Source organism: Bubalus bubalis, chromosome 4, assembly GCF_019923935.1.
Source record: "Bubalus bubalis isolate 160015118507 breed Murrah chromosome 4, NDDB_SH_1, whole genome shotgun sequence".
NCBI classification, from domain to species: Eukaryota; Metazoa; Chordata; class Mammalia; order Artiodactyla; family Bovidae; genus Bubalus; species Bubalus bubalis.
In genome coordinates this window covers 10,831,637-10,851,928 of record NC_059160.1, presented here as the reverse complement: position 1 = coordinate 10,851,928, position 20,292 = coordinate 10,831,637, and the positions used below count along the sequence as shown (strand labels likewise).

The window sequence follows — 20,292 nt, the reverse complement described above, 5'->3', positions numbered from 1 at the left end:
TTGCTTTTGTTCCCTTGCCTGAGGAGACATAGCCAAAAAAATGCTGAGATCCATGTCAAAGTGCATACTGCCTGTTTTCTTCTAGAATTTTATGGTTTCAGGTCTTATAAATCTTTAATCCATGGATTTGGGGTTGTTGTGTTTTCATTTTCATTTGTCTCCAGGTAATTTTTATTTCCATTTTGATTTTTTCAGTGATCCATTGGTTGCTTAGTAGCATATTGTTGTAGGTAATGCTTTAAAATTTTTATTTATGTAGTTTCAACTAAGATATTTACATAGGCAGAAATGTTCAATCAAATGTCATTTAACCAGATATATATTAACTGTGACCATGAGGGGATCTTTTCTGTTGCATTTCTGGTACAAATACCTAAGGAATTGTATATTTCCCACAACAGAAACCCTTTTGAGGATCTGAGTTTTATTTTGGTTAGCTTCCTCTGTTCTTTGTGTGCTACAGACCAAGCCCTTCCTTTCCTTTTACTGCATGAGAGTAGCTTTTGCCTCACACTTGGTTGTGTTCGTGGTTTTCCTAAGTTGGAAGATACAAATGCTTTGTTGATCATGGGCCTTCTCTTGGAACGCAGTTTGCATGAAGATACGAAGGTAAGGAAACATGATAACCTTTCAGGTTTTCTTCTCTATTGTGTCAGAAATGTTTCTGAGCTGTCTTCTTCCTAGCAGCCCAACCGGAAGACAGGACGCAGGCTGAATTGGTGGTTCTGTCCTCACACTGGCCTGAGGCCTGAGCTCCAGTCACGGCTCCTCCAGGGGTGGGCTAGTGGTGCAACCTGCCTGGCCTCAGCCTCCTCATTTTTACAGTTCTCCTAGCCGTTGGGCATGATAATGAGTTTTGATTTTGTACTTTCTGACTTAATGCTTAAACATCCTATCCGTGTTCTAATGTTTTCTGTCTTTCAATAGTAACCTTTCTTGTTGCTTTCAGGGGTTCAGCAAGATGCAGTTTCACAATCTCTGGATCAAGAAGTTTTATTAAAAGTTAAAACTGAAATTGAGGAAGAGCTCAAATCCCTGGACAAAGAAATTTCTGAAGGTCTCTTTATTCTTATTTCCTGGTTAATTAGTGGCTCTGTTGGTGTGGTTTCATTCGTTTTTTTACAGTCAAGTGTTCGCAGCATTACATAACTTCTTGGGTCTAGGATTATAGTGGTGAAACTAGAAGGTACCTTTTCCTTTCCTGGGGGATCTGTTTATATTGATAAGTTTCTAAAATATACCCAGCAGATGAGATGGACCCTTTTCTGGTGTTAAGAATTGGCCTAAACAGTCATGTTAAGGTGCTTCGCGTCCAGTGTGATTTGTTATCTTATATTAACAGCATTAAAGAGCGCTGTCGGTGCGCCGCCTTCCTTCTCATGGTACATTGTAGATGGCGGTCGCAGCCTCGTGCCTGTGATTTTATGGCCACAGACTTTGTGCTTAACATTAAATCGTAAACTTTAAAAATCCATATATCAAACGAAGATTTACTCAGTCTTTCCCTTATTTGTGGAGGAAAGCATTTGGATTTTTTTTTTTAATTATTTGTATTTTACTCTTGGCTCTGCTGGGTCTTCGTGGCTGCACACAGGCTGTCTCTAGTTATGGTGAGAAGGCGTGCTCTTCACTGTGGTGCCTTCTCTTACTACAGAGCACAGGCTCCAGGGCGTGCAGGCTCACAGTTGCGGCGCAGGGGCCCAGTTGCTCTGTGGCATGTAGAATTTTCCCAGACCAGGGATTGAACCCATGTCCCCTGCGTGGCAGGCGGATTCTTAACCACTGTACCACCAGAGCAGCCCTGGGTTATATCTTGCTTTACTTTCCATAAATAATTTTTGCAGCTTTATTGAGATATGTACCAAAAATGTATCCATTTAAAGCTGCACAGTTCAGTGGTTAGTATAATCACAGGATTGTACAGCCATCACCACAGCCTAAAATTGGAACATTGTTCACATCCCCAAAAGAAACCCTGTAGAAGGTAACAGTGACTTCCCATCTGCCCCCACTCCCCCAGCCATATCATCCCCAACTAATCTGCTTCCTGTCTCCATACATTTTCCTGCAAGGGTCTGCATGTACGTGGAGTCACGCACTGAGCAGCGGCTTGTGACTGGCTTCTGTCACTTAGCACAGTGTTTTCAAGGGTCATCCACACATACACACGTGTTTTATTTGATTTGATAAGATTTTATTTACTTATTTGATTTGAGTGATTTGATTTTGATTGATTTGATGGAATGGGATCGGATTGATTTGATTTGACTGAATAACAGGGACTGTTGTAAATTAGTGTTTCATGAGGTGGTGGTGGGCTGTGGGGAGGGGGAAGCTCTCTGGGACCCTGTGGTAGATCTCAGTCTTCAGTGAGCTTATGCCTCTGGACTGTGAACTTCACGCCGATTTCTGGTTTTCTCCCCCTCCCCCTCAGGTGAGATAGGGTGGCTGGAGCAGGTTGGAGCTGGAAACAGGCACCTCAGAGACACTGTGCGTCTGCTCTCAGGCCACCGCAGTAGAGCAGATGTTTTAATAAAAAATCACCTGCATTTTTTGGCTTCTCAGTGCATATGAAAGTTAAGTTGGCAACATACTGTGTTACACCAATTGTGCAGTAGCATTGCCTGGATTTACTTGATTTATTGATGGGATTAATTCAGATTGATTAGATTGGATTATGAATGGATCGTATTGATGGGATTTGATTGATTTGCTTCCCCTCACTGCTTGTAGGATCATAGTTCTCCAACTAGGGATCAAATCTAAATCTAGGCCGCTGGCAGTGAAAGTATTGGTTGGAACTAGTGGACCAAGGAGGAGAAGGAACTGGCAACCCACTCCAGTATTCCTGCTGGAGAATCCTGTGGACAGAGGAGCTTGGTGAGCTGCTGTCCGTGCGGTCGCACAGAGTTGGATACAGCTGAAGCGACTTAGCATGCATGCATGCATTGGAGTAGGAATTGGCAACCCACTCCAGTATTCTTGCCTGGAGAATCACAGGGAGAGAGGAGCCTGGTGGGCTGCCGTCTGTGGGGTTGCACAGAGTCGTACACGACTGAAGCAACTTAGCAGCAGCAGCAGTGGACCAAGGAATTCCCTGCCCAGTAATTTTTAAAAAGAAAAAATAGAAATCGTGTCTATAAATCAGCTCCCTGTTAGTAAGGAAAGAATATAAATATAAATTTATAGAAAATTAGAAACTTAACGTTAATCTTCTTTTATTTTCCTTTCCTTACATTTAACTGATTGATGCTACAAACAGGATGCAGGGCAGATTCCCAGGACAGCACGCCGCTTGTCCCCACAACCAGGGGTTATATGTCCTGTCTGCTCCCTGGACCAGCATGGATTATTACTGCAGTCAGAGCATTGCTGCGTCTGTGTAACAGGGAGTGAGGAATGGAGGAGGGGCTGGCTCTGTGGGTGGGCAGAGTGCATGACTGTGAGTTTAAAAGTTTGCTCTGAAAGAGAATGAAGGTCACGAGGTCCTCTGAGGTGGAAAAACTGATGAGAATCTGGTTTAAGAAGAGCCACATTTCTAGAGGTGAAAACAAATCGTCAGACCCCCCTGGGTGATGGGCTGGGAGAGGCTCTCCTTCACCATCTTGGTTGGACGGGTCTGCAGTCATTCACAAAGCTGGTCTGCGCATTTTGACATGTCATGTTAGCCCTTTTCTTCTCTTGAAACTGAGATTTTCCATAAAAATCTTTCTTTAAGAAAATCTTTAAATCTAGGGCCTCTTGAAAGAAAGATTAATGCCCAGTAACGATCGTCTGACGTTTTCAGTGGCTTACATTATGCTATGGTTCCCAGTAGTCCGCATCCTAACCCCCTGGGCTTACAGCACAACTTCTCACCTGCTCATTCACGAGGGTGCCCCTTTTGCTTCTTCAGCCTTCGCCAGCACAGGCTTCGACCGCCACACCTCGCCCGTGTTCAGCCCCGCGAACCCGGACAGCTCCGTGGAGGACTGCCTGGCCCACCTCGGGGAGAAGGCGGCGCAGGAGCTGCGGGCGCCTCTGCTCGGGGCCTTGCAGACGCTGCTCAGCCGGTGAGTGCCTCGGGCAAGTCCCCACCGCTCCACGCTCTGAAGGCCTTATTTAGGTGAACAGTGTCGCTTTTCTCACTTGCCTTCATTTTTTCCTTTTTTGCTTTCCCTAATCCTCTCCTTTTTCATTTTGAGCAGTGATGTAATTGTTCCAGCATGAATTTGACTGTATTTATTTGTTGGACTGTCTGGTTTCAACAGATGCTTTCCCTGGTTGTAACCGCAGGCTGTTTCACTGGTCCTAACCACTTTTTACCACCACTCTCCTGCCCAGCATGCCTGGAATGGCTGGGTCTCACGCACTGTACGGTGGGGTTGGCGTTGTGTCAGCTTGGGGCGCCCGGATGTGGCTCAGCTTTGGGTTGCACACTGCCCGTGGTGCTTCTGCCACACTCCTGCTGTGGGGACTTCTCTTCCAGCTGTCAGCCAGAAGCAAGAAGCTCATCGTGAAAGTCTGTTAGCAGAAAGCCAAGTCATTTATTGAAAATCTTAAAAATTCCTTTCCCTTAATTCTTTGCTTAGAGTCGTTAAGAAATTGGTATGAATTAGAAAAAAAATGTCTGTTTTAATAAAGATTGACTGCAGCTAACACAAGGTGAAGACGGTTCCTTTTACTAAAAGGGCCAATATTCAGGTGCCAAGTCCCTGTTGTAGTAGGTGATCCCTTACCTTGACAAAGCAAAGTGTGTATGTTGCCATTTGTTAGAAGGAAGCACTTTGGGTTTAAGGAGAATTCAGTTTGTTCATATTCTGGTGACATGAGTAAATGTAAAAATCCAAACTATACACAGGAAACAGTGAAATGAAAATCATATCTAGATTTTCTTAACTTTATACATAGAAAGTTTTAAAAATTTTAAATTTTAAAAATAAATGTGGGTGTGGGAATTACAACTTCCACAGAAAATTGGGAGGTGCAGCCCAGCAGTGGCTTATGGAGTGTTTGTGGGGGGCGGGGGCAGTTTCCAAGCTTCTGACGCGAGAGGAGCCATACTTTCATTTAGTTTATGTGTGGAGATTTCATTCTTAGATTTGAAGAAACCTGCTTTTTGGCCAAAATAAACATAGAAAACTTATAAAAGCTGTTAGGACTGGGAGTAAAGAAACTGAGAAGCATGAGACAAAACCTGTTCCCAACCGTGATGCAGATTATTTGTATCAATCATTTCCCTCTATCTCAGTTTCTGTGTTAATTTTAACCTTACTGGGATATTATTAGTTCTCTGAGAAACAGTATAGTTTTATATATGTACAATTACGTGAAGGACAGGATTATATGTTTTTGGAGTCCTTTTCATGATCTACAGGAAAAGATGGTACCTTTTCACTGCAAAGTAAATTATATTTTTAAAAAATATAGTCTTGGGTGAATATTTGTTTTGTTTTCCCCAGTAGCTTAACAACTCTAAAAAGTTACTAATACCTTGAGAATAACTGATGATGAACTACAAGTATTATACAGGTTGGTGGCAGTATCTTTTAAGGTAGAAAATACCACTTATTCCTCCAGTTTTGTTGAAGTAGAAAATTAATTGTGAACTCTTCACATAGCCAAGCACCAGCAATTTGAAGGTTTTTTCCCCCAAATTTTCCTGGCTGTCCAGTGGTTAGACTTTGAAGTTTCACTACCAAGGGTACAGCTTCAATCCCTAAGATCCTGCAAGCCTCACAGCATGGCAAAAAAGAAAGATCTTTAAATTTAAAAAGTTCCTCCCCTCAGTCTTCTTTGCAGAGTCAGGTCGCTCATTAGATCGGGCTGGTTTTTCAGGCTGCTTGTTTTTCTGTGTTTAAATTTCCCTTGGAACATTTTAATCTGCTGAATCTTTAATGCGCATATATGTGTGTATATACAACGTTTCAAATCATGTTTCATTCGGGCGGATGCTAACGTCATTTAGCCTGATAAACTCCCGGTCAGGACCCCTGTGCCGCCCAGCAGTAGCAGACAGTTCAGTTCAGGAAAGGACGTGAAGGGACTGAATGCCCAAGTAGAGCTGCAGGGAGCACGTGGGCAGCAGATGGTCGCCTGTTTGCTGGAGTCCAGTGTCGGCGCAAGTCTTCCAGCTGTTCTCCGGGTACTTCAGTGGAAATGTGACAGCAGGAAGGTCGTACATAACATCTTACTAGAAGGGCCACCCATGGTCTTGGTACTTCAGTGTCCCAGTGGTACACTGTCACACAGACTTACAGAAGAGGGCCACACGTGTGTCAGAGCTGTTCTCTGTAATGTCCAGACCTGTGCGCTGTCCAACGGGAAATGAAGGTCACACGTATGTAACTTGACATTTTCTAGCAGCCGTGTAAAAAAATTAAATGTAGATTTTAAAATACATTGTATTTAACTCAGTGTGTTAAAAATATTCTAGTTTTAACATGTATCCATTACAATCATTGGTGAACTGTCATAGGGTCTTTTTTCTTAGCGAGTCTCTGCCGTCCGGTGGTTCCTCTCCCGTCGCAGTCCAGATGCTGGCCAGCTACCAGGGGCATCACTGCCATCGTGACCATGTCAAAACCCTGATTCAAAACAGGGACCTTGTGGCCTTTGGAGCCAGAGCTCATTGGGTGTGAATTCCTGTTCTGTGTTGCTCTTTGCCATCTCTGTGGATTTGGGATAGTCTCTTAGCTTTTCTGAGCTTCAGTTTCCTACTGTGTACTAGGATATATAAAGCACAAATGTATTAAAATGTAAAACATCACAGTAAGCTACCAGGAAGTGTACCTGTTATAAGTCTTAACTGTTCAAAAGACTGAAGTGATCAGGTTGTTCAAAGCAGAAAATGCCTTTGGAGTGAATTTTACAATCCTTTAAAAGCAAGAATCCTCTCCTTTTTTTAACATGTGTGTTAATTCTTTGCCCACAAAAGGTGGGTGGAGGTAAATTTTTATTAAATCTGTTATGCAAGCACTTGGTGCCTTCACCTTGCTGCCAAGTATCTGTTGTGGTTGTTAATTTGCACAGAAACCCAGGCTTAGAACACAGCACTCACATCCCCTCAGTAGATGAGTGTCTGTGTGACTGGAATGGGCAGGAGAGCCTTGGCCTGGAGCTGGTGTCAGTGACTCCAGATTTAAAGTAGCGTGTTTATTTGCCTTCTTATGCCTCCAATTTGAACAGTCTTCCAGTGACAATATCTCTGTAAGTTTTAAATACTTTACGTTTTTTGCCTTTAGGAGTTTATATTGTTCTTTTATATTAACGAAATCATTTTTATTGTTTGCTCTTACTTGATTCTATTAATAACTCAACTGTATATATTTATCTGCAACATAGAAATCTTGTTGGATAAAATTCAATTACAAAAAAATTGTTATTTTTCTTACGTTGTGAACTGCTTTCCCAAGCTGGTAGCATAAATCTTACCTGTAGAGAATGCTTAAAGAAAAATGCATAGCAAATGGTAAAAGCTAGTCTCATAGAAAATTATCTCTTGAATCATCTGTGTTACTTGAGTGCAAGTTCTACAGCAGAGTAGTGACTGTATATTTATTCATCTGGAAATTTAGAATTTTCCTTCTTTGTGACACAGATTTTTAAAAAAAATCTCTACAGGCCAGTGACATATCAGGCATATCGGGAATGTACACTGGAGACCACAGTTCATGCCAGCGGCTGGAATAAGGTATCAACCAAGTTATCTTTTCTGTTACAAGATTGTAGTGTGTTAATGATAAAGTCCAGGAGGGGATTGTTAGCATCGTGTGAGAGCTCGTTGTTCCATGAACCCAGCTGTGTTACTTGGGTGTGTCTGATGAAGGCTGGCCCAGAACCAAGGGTGCTGTCGTGCGCTATCTTCCTTCCATCTGTCCTGAATCCCCATTATCTCTTCATTTCTCTCCAGACGGTTGTTTCTGCACAGGTGAGTATGTTTTTGGGGAAAAGCACAGGCTCCGTTTGGGACGGCTTCTGGGGTTCTTACAGGAGGAGCCCTGGTTGTGCTGATGTTGACAAGATGTCTTGTGCCATGTCTCATCTGAGTGTTGCAGCTATTCCCTCAGAGGGGGCAGAAGGGACTTCATTAGCTTTTGTCTTGTTAGGTCAGGTGAAGAATCAGTTTTAAAAAAAAAGTTCTTGCTTAAGACCCCTTGACCAGTACATGTTAGAACCAGCACTGGAGCTGAGATCTGATTCCCACTTCAGTGTTTGGTGTCTTTCTGCTGTCCCTTGCTGCTCACCCACTGTTTCAGGCCATGTGGTCCACTTGTCACCTTGCTGAGGCAGAGTCTCGGGAGAGGTGGTCTAGGCTCATCCAGTTCACCAGGAGGAGGTCTGGCCCTTAGTGATGTGGTGCTTGGGATGAGAAAGTGCAATGCAGTTATTTTTATAAGTAGCCCCTCTACTGAGAATTATACTGCTATAAGCCAGACTGTGTGACTTCATATATCTAATTGATGTATATTATTTTTACTCACCTTAATACAGGCTTTGAAGGCATTAAAGCATAATCATTAGCATCATGGACCTGTAATCGGACTTGTTTCTGTATCAGCTTTGCCACTGACTAGGTGCATATCTTAGGGCAGGTTAGTTAAGCAGGCGAGGTCTTGATGTTCACATTTGTGACATGGAGACCATACCACTAACCTCAGAAGTGTTACTAGAACTGAAGGACATCATGTGTGTTGAGTGCTTGTTTTAGGGCATCGTCTGGCACCACAGGGAGCACTCTGCAAACAGTGGCTGTTGTGTTAGCTTTGACACATGGAGCCTTGTTCCCAAACAGTCGCTCTTAGAGTTATATTATGTTACTGTCAAAGAGTTGTTAGAATATCTGTTTCACTTACTTTATGGAATAAAGCAAACCTCTCTTATGAACACTTGAAATAGATTTTATAAATAAAAGTGAGCTTGGTTATGATGTATTTCTTTGTATATCCAACAGCAAATAATTGAGATCCCTAATATCAGTAGCCTTACGTTTTTATCCTATTGCCCTTAAGATTGTTACAGTCAACTCTTGTTTGTCTCCCTTTCCCCATCCTATGGTTATCCAAAAAAATGAAAGTAACCCCAGTCTTCATGTTTCCTCTTCACCCATCCTTTTTTCCCACCACCCCATTCCCTAGTTCATTTCAGTCCCTTACCTGAACCACAGGCCAGACTCCACGAGGCTTGAGCCTTCATGGAAGTGAAGCCCACTGGAATAGGACCTGCTCTGCAGAGTCCAGCACTGCTCTCTGAGTCCCTTAGGGCAGAAAAGAACCCAGCTTGTCATGATAAGCAGCTGAAATGCCTCCTTCCACCCCAGTCAAAATCAGATTGGCTAATTTAAGCATTTAGCCCATATCTTGTATTTTATATTTTGCACAAGTATTTGCAAAATTTTGATATAACATCACTATATGAAGTGGCTGTCTGGTAGGTAAATGAGGCGCAAATGAAAAAGTATCCACAAAGCATGCCCAGTTTCCAAGCTGAATGTCAGTTCATCTGAGTAAAGATCGTAAAAGCATCTCGGTAAAATGCTCTTTAAATCAAAGTAACTGGAGGAAAAAAAGCTGGTCACAAACCCATATTAACAAAATGATTTTTTCAAAAGTATATGTGTAAATGTAGGCTGTACAGAATGTATATACTGAGGAAAATAATTGGAATGTATGCCAGAATATTAAATAATCCATAGTAGTTATCTCAGAATTATGGGTTATTCTTTAATTCTTTTTTATTATCCCTCATGGCAATTGGTTTTTTTCTCTGAACTTATCTGCTTATAGGAAAAGAAGAAAATGACCATGAGAGAGGAAAGCTAGAGTGTTTAGTGCCTGGTGCTCACATGGTAACAAGTAGACCATGGAAGTGCAATAGCAAGGAAGAGTTCGTTTGCTTTGGTTGATTTTTAGTGCAAATTACATCACTCATCTTTTAAAATCTTTTAAAATTACATCACTCATCTTGTAAAACGTCAGGTGTACAGAGTGGAGCACGCGGTGTGACGGACTTGCACCCGTCCCTCAGCCTCAGCAGTTGTCAGCCTGTGTCTGGTCTTGTTCGTCTGTTCCCCACTCTCCCCTGGATTACTTTGACGCACACCCTGTAGATACATTAGTGTGTATTTCCAACACCTCAATTATTAGCAGTAATTTTAATATCATCAGACAGCCTGTTTAGTATTCACATCTTCCCAGTTTCATGAAGATATTTTCCTAAGCTCGTTTGAGAATTGAGATCCAAATAAAGCTCACGAATAGTATTTGCCAGGCCTCCCTGTCCCTAACCATCTCCCGGAGTTCGCCCAAGTTCATGTCCATTGAGTCAGTGATGCCATCCAACCATCTCATCCTCTCTGCCCTTTTGTCCTCTTGCCCTCAATCTTTGCCAGCATCAGGGTCTTTTCCAGTGAGTCAGCTCTTCGCATCATGTGGCCAAAGTATTGGAGCTTCAGCTTCAGCGTCAGTCCTTCCAATGAGTTTTTAGGGTTGATTTCCCTTAGAATTGACTGGTTTGATGTCCTTGCTGTCCATTAGGCGTACAGATGATATAGAACTCTTGTGAATAGTGAAATGTGAAATTGATGGAAACAATTGTAGAAATACCCATGAAGCTTTGTGACCACAGCAGTTAGAGGGCAGTGGGTATGACTGTACAAAGACGATCTAAGTTACAAACTGTGAGAGTGTCATCAACCAAGTAGAAGATGCTAGTCTTACAAAAGGAAGCCTCTGCACTCACTGCATTTCAAGGAGTATGTAATTGCAATGAAGAAGATTCAGGAAAGAGGAACTTAAATGATGAAAGCGGTGGAGCAGTTGCTATATGAAGAACGGACTAGAAGGTTAAATTTCAGCGTAAAAAGTAATAGTGAATCAGAGGGAATACGGTTAAGGACTAACGTTAAGACAGTGAGAGGATTACAGGCTTATTTCTAGATTATTGTATCATAAAACTAGGGCAGCTACACTTGATACGTGAGAGGTGAATTTTGAACAATTAATAAGAGTATTACTCTATATGGCAAGTCTGAAACATTTGCGGCTCATTTCTGAGAGGCAGTAGAGCTTAAATGTGAATAACTTTAAGACATTGCATGTAGTACATTACTGTGGGAAATGAGAGTGTTGTGCGGCATGCAGGGCCCCAGGCCCTAGGGGTTGGTGTGATGTGTCTGCTGGGCTGGTTCACAGCTCCCCTCCCTGCCCCACTGAGACTGAGTATGGAGCTGGGTGAGCAGCTGTGCTCCTCTTTTCAGCAGTGCTGCAGGTGTCTGCTCGTGCAGAGAGCCATGTAGAGTCCTGTCTGCACCCCTGTGCCCCTCTGCTGGTGCTGAGAAGCGATTTTGACTGCGCTTGGGGCTCGAGTTCTTTTAGAATACCAAAAAGGAAAGATGTGTGTTTGCCACATTTTTCTTTCAGATTTAAGAGAGATTCCCTCGGAGCCGCTTTTACTTAAAAAAAAAAAAACAACCATAAAAAGCAAAGAATATTAGTAAGGATATAAACTCATTGTCTTTTCTGTTTGTCCTCTTCTGCAGAAATATATTGTAATCCCTCAGCTATGACCTTGGCAGGTCAGTGACAGGAAACTGGTTTCATTTCCTTTGGCGGTCCTTTTTGATGTTGTAGTCAGAAGGATTTCAGGCAGATGGTTAACTGAAAGTACTTAGTTCTCCTCAGTATGCAGGGCGTTTTGGGGAAGGAAAAGGACTCTAGTTAGTCTCTGTCATAAATTTTAATGACTTTTTAATATTGAGCCATAAGGTTATTAGGAGTGATACTAACAACTAACAACTCTGGTTTTTGATGACTTGTATAAGATGGTTCATGACTTTGAAAGTGTTGTGTTCAATTAGGTAATAAAAGGACAAGGACAGCGTGCACCAAGTGCAAAAGACGCACACTTGAAAGTGTGTTCGCACCGTGTCACCCCTGCGCTCTTCCTAGGCTGCCACTGTCGCCAGTTTCTTAGGTATTTTCCAAAAATACTGGAGGGTTCTACAGTGTTCACGCAAATGGTGCCATCATTGTACACACCCTGCTTTATCTTTTTTCACTGAAAATAAATCTTGGCAGTTGGGCAGTGCACAGTCTAATTCGTTTTAACAGCTTCTTGATATTTTTCTGGATGACCAAAATTTGACAGTGCCTGTTGGGTCATTTCCAGTCTTTAGCTGTTTTAATGCCTCAGTGAATTTCCTGTACATATGTAATTACACATACACATGTGTGCGCACACACGGAGGCCTGGTTGTTTTCATATGATGACATTTCTACCACCCGTGGCATAAAACGTACATGCGGTTTTCTCCAAAATTCACATTGAGGTCACTGTTTATTATAATAAAAAGGGAATTCCATAGTGATGCACCGAAATGTGTTTTCTAGTAGTTGAACATGTAGAATGACCTGTACGAATTTCGGTTTGTGTTTTACTCCCTCATCTTTGTGTTGAAGATTTTGGTGCCTCTGATTTTGCTACGACAAATGCTTCTGGAGCTGACGAAACGCGGCCAGGAGCCGCTGGGCGCGCTGCTGCAGTTCGGAGTGACGTTCCTGGAGGACCACGCGGCTGAGTACATCATCCAGCAGGGTGGCTGGGTACGTGCCTGCAAGTTGTTGTGGTTGTCCTAAATTTTTTCTTTAAGAAAAAAAAATTAAGTCTTTCATGGTTGTTTTTAACAGCCTAGGTTAAATTCATTGGTATTATCATTCAGTATTAATATTGTGATTGAATGGTGATCAATGGAAAGGCTATTCATGCAGTTTAATCTACTAAGATTTTGCAATACTTCTGAGTGCATATGTGGTATTTTTAAAAAGTGTTTATGAAACATTTTATACTAGCACAGAGATAACCGAGGGGTGAGGAATAGTAAATGAGCAACTGTGTGTTTACCGTCCTGTGGAAGGGAAGAGCATAGCCAGCACTCGGGCTCTCCTCTTTGCCCCTGGATTTCCACATGCGGGGACAGCCCCTGTTCTGAATTGTAGCTTCAATATGCACGTATTCCCAGAGAGTGTATTATCTTGTTTGTTTGGACTTTATGTAAATAGTGTCATATGTATTCCTCTGTAACTTGCTTTTTTCATTCACTGTTATATTCTTGAGATTCATCTAGGTCATTGTTTCTCAGCTTTTTTTCATTATCTCCTTCCTTCCTGAGGATCCTTTTTAGACATGTTTATTCTTATTATCTCCCTCCTCCCCACGAGAGATTTTCAAAGTGCACATCCAAGTGTGTCTGTGTGCCGAGGCCAAGGCCTTTGACGTGGCCACGATTCTCCCCTCTCCACACCAGTTTTCACCCTCTATGGATTCCCTCTGCGAATGCGTAACCTGAGTCCACGTGTTGGTGGGCGTTTGGTTTTTTAAATATGTCAGTTTATTGGTAGTTTATTTAACGGCAGTCTTGCCACTGGACAGGTCCACCTTTCTGCTGTTGGAAGCATTGCTGTTTGGAACACTGTCGGGCACGTGTGCAGGAGTGCCTCTGGCCATACGCCTGGGAAGGAATTTCTGGTTCCAGGAGTGTAGACATGTTCTGAGTTGCAAGACAATGCCCAGCTGTTTCAACAGTATTTTCCAACTTGTTCTCTGTCAGCAGGTTGTGAAAATTTTTTTAATGGGAGAATTTTTGTTGTTCTGTCTCTTCCGTAACACTTACTATTGTCAGACTTATTAATTTTAATAATTATTTATTAAAATAAGATTGTTTAGGAATAATTGTAAATTTACAAGTTACAAAGGTAAAGCAATCCCACATCCCCTTCCCCCAGTTTCCCACATGTTAGCATCTTACATAACTACGGCTCCTTTGTCAAATTGATTTTTCCATATTGATTTTCTGTCCAGCACATGTGCTCAGCTATCTTATGAGTCTGACTATCTCTGGTTCCTTTGGGTTTCCTACATAGAAAACCGCACCATGTGTGAATAATGTCAGGTTTTTTTTTTCCTTTGAGTCTGTCTTTTTTTTTAAAAAAGGCACTGTACTAATCAGGACCTCCAGCACATGTTAATCCATCCTCGTCCTTTCCCTGATATTAATGTGAGTGCCTTTAACATGTCACCATTTAGTTATATCAGCCTCCATGAGTGAGGCTTGTCTGTAACTCCTTGTTGTGTTTCAGTTTTAAGCCTTCATAAAAGAATTTGCAGTTGGGAAGAACGTCTCCGTTTTTCCCCCTGTACTCTGAAACAGTTTGTATGAGATTCGGATTATCTGTGCCTTGCTTCCCATGACATTTCTTCACAACCACCTGGTGTTTTCTCTGGGGGAAGGTCTCTTTTTCTTGTCAGTCTCTGGTCACTCCCGTGGGTCTCTGGCTGACTCAGATCTGAGCTGCTGGGTCCTTGTTTAGTCATGTGGGATCATTCATGTAGGTGCACGGACTCTAGTTGCCATGCACGGGCTTACTTGCTCCATGGCATGTGGGATCTTAGTTCCCCCACCAGGGATCAAACCCACATTCCCTGCATTGCAAGGTGGATTCTTAACCCCTGGACCACCAGGGAAATCCCTTACACTACTATTTTTTTTTTTTTTTAAACTTTACAATATTGTATTGGTTTTGCCAAATACCGTAATGAATCCACCACAGGTATACATGTGTTCCCCATCCTGAACCCTCCTCCCTCCCCATACCATCCCTCTGGGTCATCCCAGTGCACTAGCCCCAAGCATCCAGTATCGTGCATCAAACCTGGACTGGTGACTCGTTTCATACATGATATTCTACATGTTTCAATGCCATTCTCCCAAATCTTCCCACCCTCTCCCTCTCCCACAGAGTCCATAAGACTGTTCTATACATCAGTGTCTCTTTTGCTGTCTCATATACAGGGTTATTGTTACCATCTTTCTAAATTCCATATATATGCGTTAGTATACTGTATTGGTGTTTTTTTTTTCTGGCTTACTTCACTCTGTATAAGAGGCTCCAGTTTCATCCACCTCATTAGAACTGATTCAAATGTATTCTTTTTAATGGCTGAGTAATACTCCATTGTGTATATGTACCACAGCTTTCTTATCCATTCATCTGCTGATGGACATCTAGGTTGCTTCCATGTCCTGGCTATTATAAACAGTGCTGCGATGAACATTGGGGTACACGTGTCCCTTTCCCTTCTGGTTTCCTCAATGTGTATGCCCAGCAGTGGGATTGCTGGATCATAAGGCAGTTCTATTTCTAGTTTTTTAAGGAATCTCCACCCTGTTCTCCATAGTGGCTGTACTAGTTTGCATTCCCACCAACAGTGTAATAGGGTTCCCTTTTCTCCACACCCTCTCCAGCATTTATTGCTTGTAGACTTTTGGATCGCAGCCATTCTGACTGGTGTGAAATGGTACCTCCTAGTGGTTTTAATTTGCATTTCTCTGATAATGAGTGATGTTGAGCATCTTTTCATGTGTTTGTTAGCCATCTGTATGTCTTCTTTGGAGAAATGTCTATTTAGTTCTTTGGCCCATTTTTTGATTGGGTCATTTATTTTTCTAGAATTGAGGTGTAGGAGTTGCTTGTATATTTTTGAGATTAGTTGTTTGTCAGTTGCTTCATTTGCTATTATTTTCTTCCATTCTGAAGGCTGTCTTTTCACCTTGCTTATAGTTTCCTTTGTTGTGCAGAAGCTTTTAAGTTTAATTAGGTCCCATTTGTTTATTTTTGCTTTTATTGCCAATATTCTGGGAGGTGGGTCATAGAGGATCCCTTACACTACTTACTTTTATAAAAAGTTGTCTTTTGCAGAATTCTGAGTATATGTGAAACAGAGAAGTGCATGTAATGAGCCCCATCCCTTAGTCCTAACAACCATTGACTTACTGCCAGTCATGCTTCAGTCTTGGCCTAATCACTTCCCATCTTAATATTATTTTGAAGCGAACTCCAGACATCCTATAATTTTCTCTGCAAAGATTTCACTGTGTATCTCTGAAGATAAGGTTAATTTAAAATTTTACGTTACAATACCATTATTGCATCACAAAAAAATTAAAAATAATTCCTTAATATCATCAGATAACCTTTTAGCATTCAAAGTGTCTAACAGGCTGAAAAGGGAATGAGGTTAGTAAAATGCTTCTCGGAGTTTGAATGAAATACTGGATTTGAGCTTACTGGAACTTGGACCGTCAAAGTAGATGGTGGGTCAAGTCGGTCAGGTCATGCTGACAGTGGTCTTGGGTTCAAAGAGACTTTTGTGACAAGACCCTCCTCTCTTTACCAGGAGCTTTCCTGCCGTGGGCGGGTGCTGTAGGAACATCCCCAGTGTAGATGCCCAGCCCTGAAGCAGACACCAGGAGGGAAGAGGGGAGACACCTTGAGAGATTCTGCAGAGATGGTGCCCCCTTTTTTCACGGCTCCCTCTCCCTCCTTTGTAAAGATGTGAGTGTTCAGGCGCCTTGGGTGGGGGGGTGATGGGTCAGACACTGTCCGCACGTGTCTTGAGAGCATCGCCTTCGCTCCCTCCTTGTGTGGCCTCCTCTTGTGGGCGCGGGGGCTCTGCTGGTGAGGTTTTCACGGCAGACACCGTTGCTGCTGCTCCCTGAGGGCGGGGCTGTCGCAGTGGCAGCCCCTTCTCTTGCCACTGCCTCCAGCAGAGCCCTCCCCGCGGGCCTGCCCTCCCCGTGACTGTCGTGGACAGAGGCAGGACGCCCTGCTCCAGCCTCAGGTTCCCAGTGCCCTCCTGCTGTTGTTGCTGCTGCCCGTGGGTGGCTCCCCCAGGGACCTTCCTAGGCTGGATGGTGCTGTGATGGAGGAGGAGGAGCGTAGAGGGGGCATTGTTTATTCCCTTCTCAGTGTTCTGTTTCTTTATGATGGAGTGCCTCAAGCTTTGGTGGTAATTATAATTTGTTATAAAGTATTTTATTCAACTAAAATCTGTATGCTTAAAATAGAGCAGTATGTATGAGTGACTAGTGTGTTAATATTTAAAATGTCTCCTTTATAAATGTGAGTGCCTAATCTGTATTTCACACTGCTATGTTTGAGCACCCTGTGTTTTTGTATTTAAAACCAAGAGCATGCTTTTCTGGCCAATTGGGGAAAATGCATTCTCTGACAGAAAGTGTCAGCATGCATCTCCTTCCAGGCACTTGGTGTGGAACGTGCACTGACAGGCCCTAACAACACTGTCCTGGAGGAGGGTCGCTGGGCACGTGGCGGTGCATGTCTGTTACGTAAGGTCTGTCATATGACTTCCCCGGCTGTGTCTGTCTTCAGCCGCTTGAACGTGAGCTCCTGAAGTGGAGCTGGCTTCTCAAACCTGCAGGAGAGGCAGTGAAGGAGGCAGTGACTTGGGGTCAGTGGGGTGGCCCTGTGTACTGAGCTGTAGTCGGTGGGGTGGCCCTGTGTAGTGTAGTCGGTGGGGTGACCCTGTGTAGTGAGTTGTAAGGCAGGTGTTGGCCTTAGAGATTTGAAGAAAGAAAAGTGATTCTTTATTGTCTGAATCATAGAAAGAAATGGCTGGGATAAATGTCTTTGGAGGTCTGCAGGGAGTTTTGCTTGTCTGCTGCTGCTGCTAAGTCGCTTCAGTCGTGTCTGACTCTGCGACCCCATAGATGGCAACCCACCAGGCTCCACCGTCCCTGGGATTCTCCAGGCAAGAACACTGGAGTGGGTTGCCGTTTCCTTCTCCAATGCATGAAAGTGAAAAGGGAAAGTGAAGTCGCTCATTCGTGTCTGACTCTTCACGACCCCATGGACTGCAGCCTACCAGGCTCCTCCGTCCATGGGATTTTCCAGGCAAGAGTACTGGAGAGGGTTGCCATTGCCTTCTCCTTTGCTTGTCCTAGTTCTTGTTTTATGAATATTTTGTCTTCAAGTGTTTTTTTTCCCCCCATTGTACTGTGTTTGAGATGATTTGCCATTGTACTGAATTGAGAGGTTTTAGAACAGAGTCTGATATGACTGAAGCAACTTAGCAGCAGCAGCAGAACAGTTTTAGGTTTATGGAAATGTTTACCAGAAGTTGCAGAGATTTCACATTAACTCCCTGCCTCCACACAGGAGAGCCCCCCGCTGGCAGTCCTGGCCAGACGGAGCCTCCATTACACTTGTTGAGAGGCACGCAGCATCCCCCAGAGTCTGCAGTTTACATTAGGGTCCAGACCTCTTGGCGATGCTAGCTATGCATTGTATGGGTTGGGATGGGTTTATAGTGACATGTGTCTGATGAGTGCAGGTTTCATTGCTCTAGAAATCCTCTGGGCTTCCCCTGTTTGTCCCTCCCTCTCTCTGAACTCTGGCAACCATTGACCTTTTAATTGTCCCATAGTGTTGCTTTTCTAGAAGACCATACTGTTGGGAGACATAAAGTATGTAGCCTTTTCAGATTGGCTTTTTTCACTTAGTAATATGCATTTGAGTTTCCTCCTTTCCTTGTTAGCACTGAATACTTGCCAAGTGGCATGTGGGACCTTTGTTCCCTGACCAGTGATTGAACCCACATCCCCTGCATTGGAAGCGGAGTCTTAAACACTGGACCACCAGGAAAGTCCCAGGCTCATTTTTTAAATTGGTTGTTTATTTTCTTAATGTTGAATTTTAAGAGTTCTTTTGTGTTATTTTGGGTAACAGTCCCTTATTGGATGTGTCTTTTGCAAGTATTTTCTCCCAGTCTGTGCCTTTTCTTCTCATTCTCTCAGAATTATCTCTTCAGTAGTCTAGCTTTTCATTCACCTCTCTCATTGATTGTGCCTTCTTTCTAAACAGTCATCACCAGGCCCACGATCTTTTAGCTTCTCTCCTGTGGCATTTCCTCAGAGTTTTGCATTTTACATTGAGATGTACGATTCGCCCCTGCTCCCACGCACCACATGGCTTGTGGGATCTTAGTTCTGACGCCGGGATCGAACCTAGGCGCTCAGCCGTGAAAACGCAGAGCCCTACCCACTGGGCCACCGGGGATTCCCTGTGACCTGTTTTGAGTGAATAGGTGCCTAGGTTCATTTTTGTAAAACAGATGTGTTTTTTTTCTTTTTTTTTTTTCTTTTTTTTTTTTTTTAAGTTTTGACTGTGCCATGAGGCAGGTGGGTCTTAGTTTCCTGACTGGGGATCAAACCTTTGCCCCTTGCTCTGGAAGCATAGAGTCTTAGGCACTGGATCACAAGGGAAGTCCCCAGAAAGAGCCTGACTCCTGCATCCCTGCCATGTCTGGCTCTGGCGTGTGTGTATGTTCTCTTTTTGCTGTGCCTTGTCCTTTTTTCTGGATAGCCAGGCTTGCTGTCCCGGATAGAAGGAACTGCGTCCGGAGGTCTAGGTGACGTGGTGAGGCATCAGGAGATGAGTTTGCAGGCCTGTGAATAGGTCTTTGCAGGTGAGCGAGCCTGTGGGCTCCCCCGGCCCTGAACTTGACAGGAGCTTCTCTTTCTCCCTCCTCCCTAGACGGCACGGATGGCCAGGGTGGGGCAGTGCTTGGCCAGGGTGGGGCAGTGCTGGGCATTTCCCTCCTCTGGGGTCAGGCGGTGGTTAACTGGTTTCCCCTGCCGGCAGAGCTTGTCAAGGAGAGCAGGGTGCTCGGCTGCTTCAGAGGGGCTCCTGTGCCCTCGCCCACCCGGAGCAGGGGTCTGGGGTGACTCCCAGAACTGTGGGGCTTCCCTCTGGCCGTGCCCGCCCCCACCCCCGCCCGCCCGGCCCCCTCCAGCCCAGGGCAGCCCTTGGCCCTGTGCCATCTCCTCTTCTCGCACAGCCCTTGAGGTTTCTGGTGGTTGAGCTTTTTAACCCACTGCAGGGCAGAGTGGAGACGGCTGAGCCCTGGGAAGGTTTTCTGTTTTGTTCTCACTGAGCCCCCACTAGTTCCTCAGTTACAGGGTAGGTTTTCTGGGTGCTGAGTGAAGCAGGCCTCCCGTGAGCTCAGGTCTGGCTGAGGAGGCAGATGGGAAGGGCTGGGCCGCACGTTCTGTGCTGTGGGGAGTGTCCCAGTATTCAGAGGCTGGGAAGGCGGGCTCAGTTGGGGTACAGTCAGGAGCACACATCTTATGGACTGGCAGCAGCTTTCTAGAGAGACGTGGAAAGTGACTGCTGGTCTGTACTGGGACAGTAGGGTGGGGGCATGTGTGTGTGTGCGCGCATGCTTCTGGGAGGGGAGGTTGGAATCACAATTTGTTTGTGGAGCCAGCTCTGCCAGTCATTAGCCCTGAGTTTGGGGGGAATTCATTTAATGTCACTGAGCCTCAGTTTCATCTGTTACAATATGGAGGAGCAGATGGTATGAGAGTATTCTCTGAACACGTGACGTTTTTTACAAGTATCAGGTTTTCAGACGCATCTCTCGTGTGTGTTTTCTTCTTCTTCCCAAGTCTGATAG

At 44.0% G+C, this 20,292-nt stretch overlaps 1 protein-coding gene across 13 annotated transcripts in view; it reads left to right on the top strand.

Moving 5' to 3' along the window:
* Positions 1–20,292, top strand: part of BCL2L13 (BCL2 like 13) — a 51,083-nt gene that overhangs the window by 24,979 nt on the left and 5,812 nt on the right. For 2 of the 13 annotated variants that reach the window (XM_006071420.4, XM_006071421.4), the window contains exons 3-6: positions 950–1,057; positions 3,896–4,052; positions 7,603–7,672; positions 12,438–12,581. In XM_006071420.4, the coding sequence (XP_006071482.1) occupies positions 950–1,057; positions 3,896–4,052; positions 7,603–7,672; positions 12,438–12,581 (479 nt within the window). Of the gene's footprint in view, positions 1–949; positions 1,058–3,895; positions 4,053–4,250; positions 4,449–4,468; positions 6,380–7,579; positions 7,673–11,836; positions 11,953–12,437; positions 12,582–16,212; positions 16,331–20,292 lie in introns of those variants that run through there. The other 11 variants (XM_025282917.3, XM_025282918.3, XR_003108625.3 and 8 more) reach the window with 11 other exon arrangements.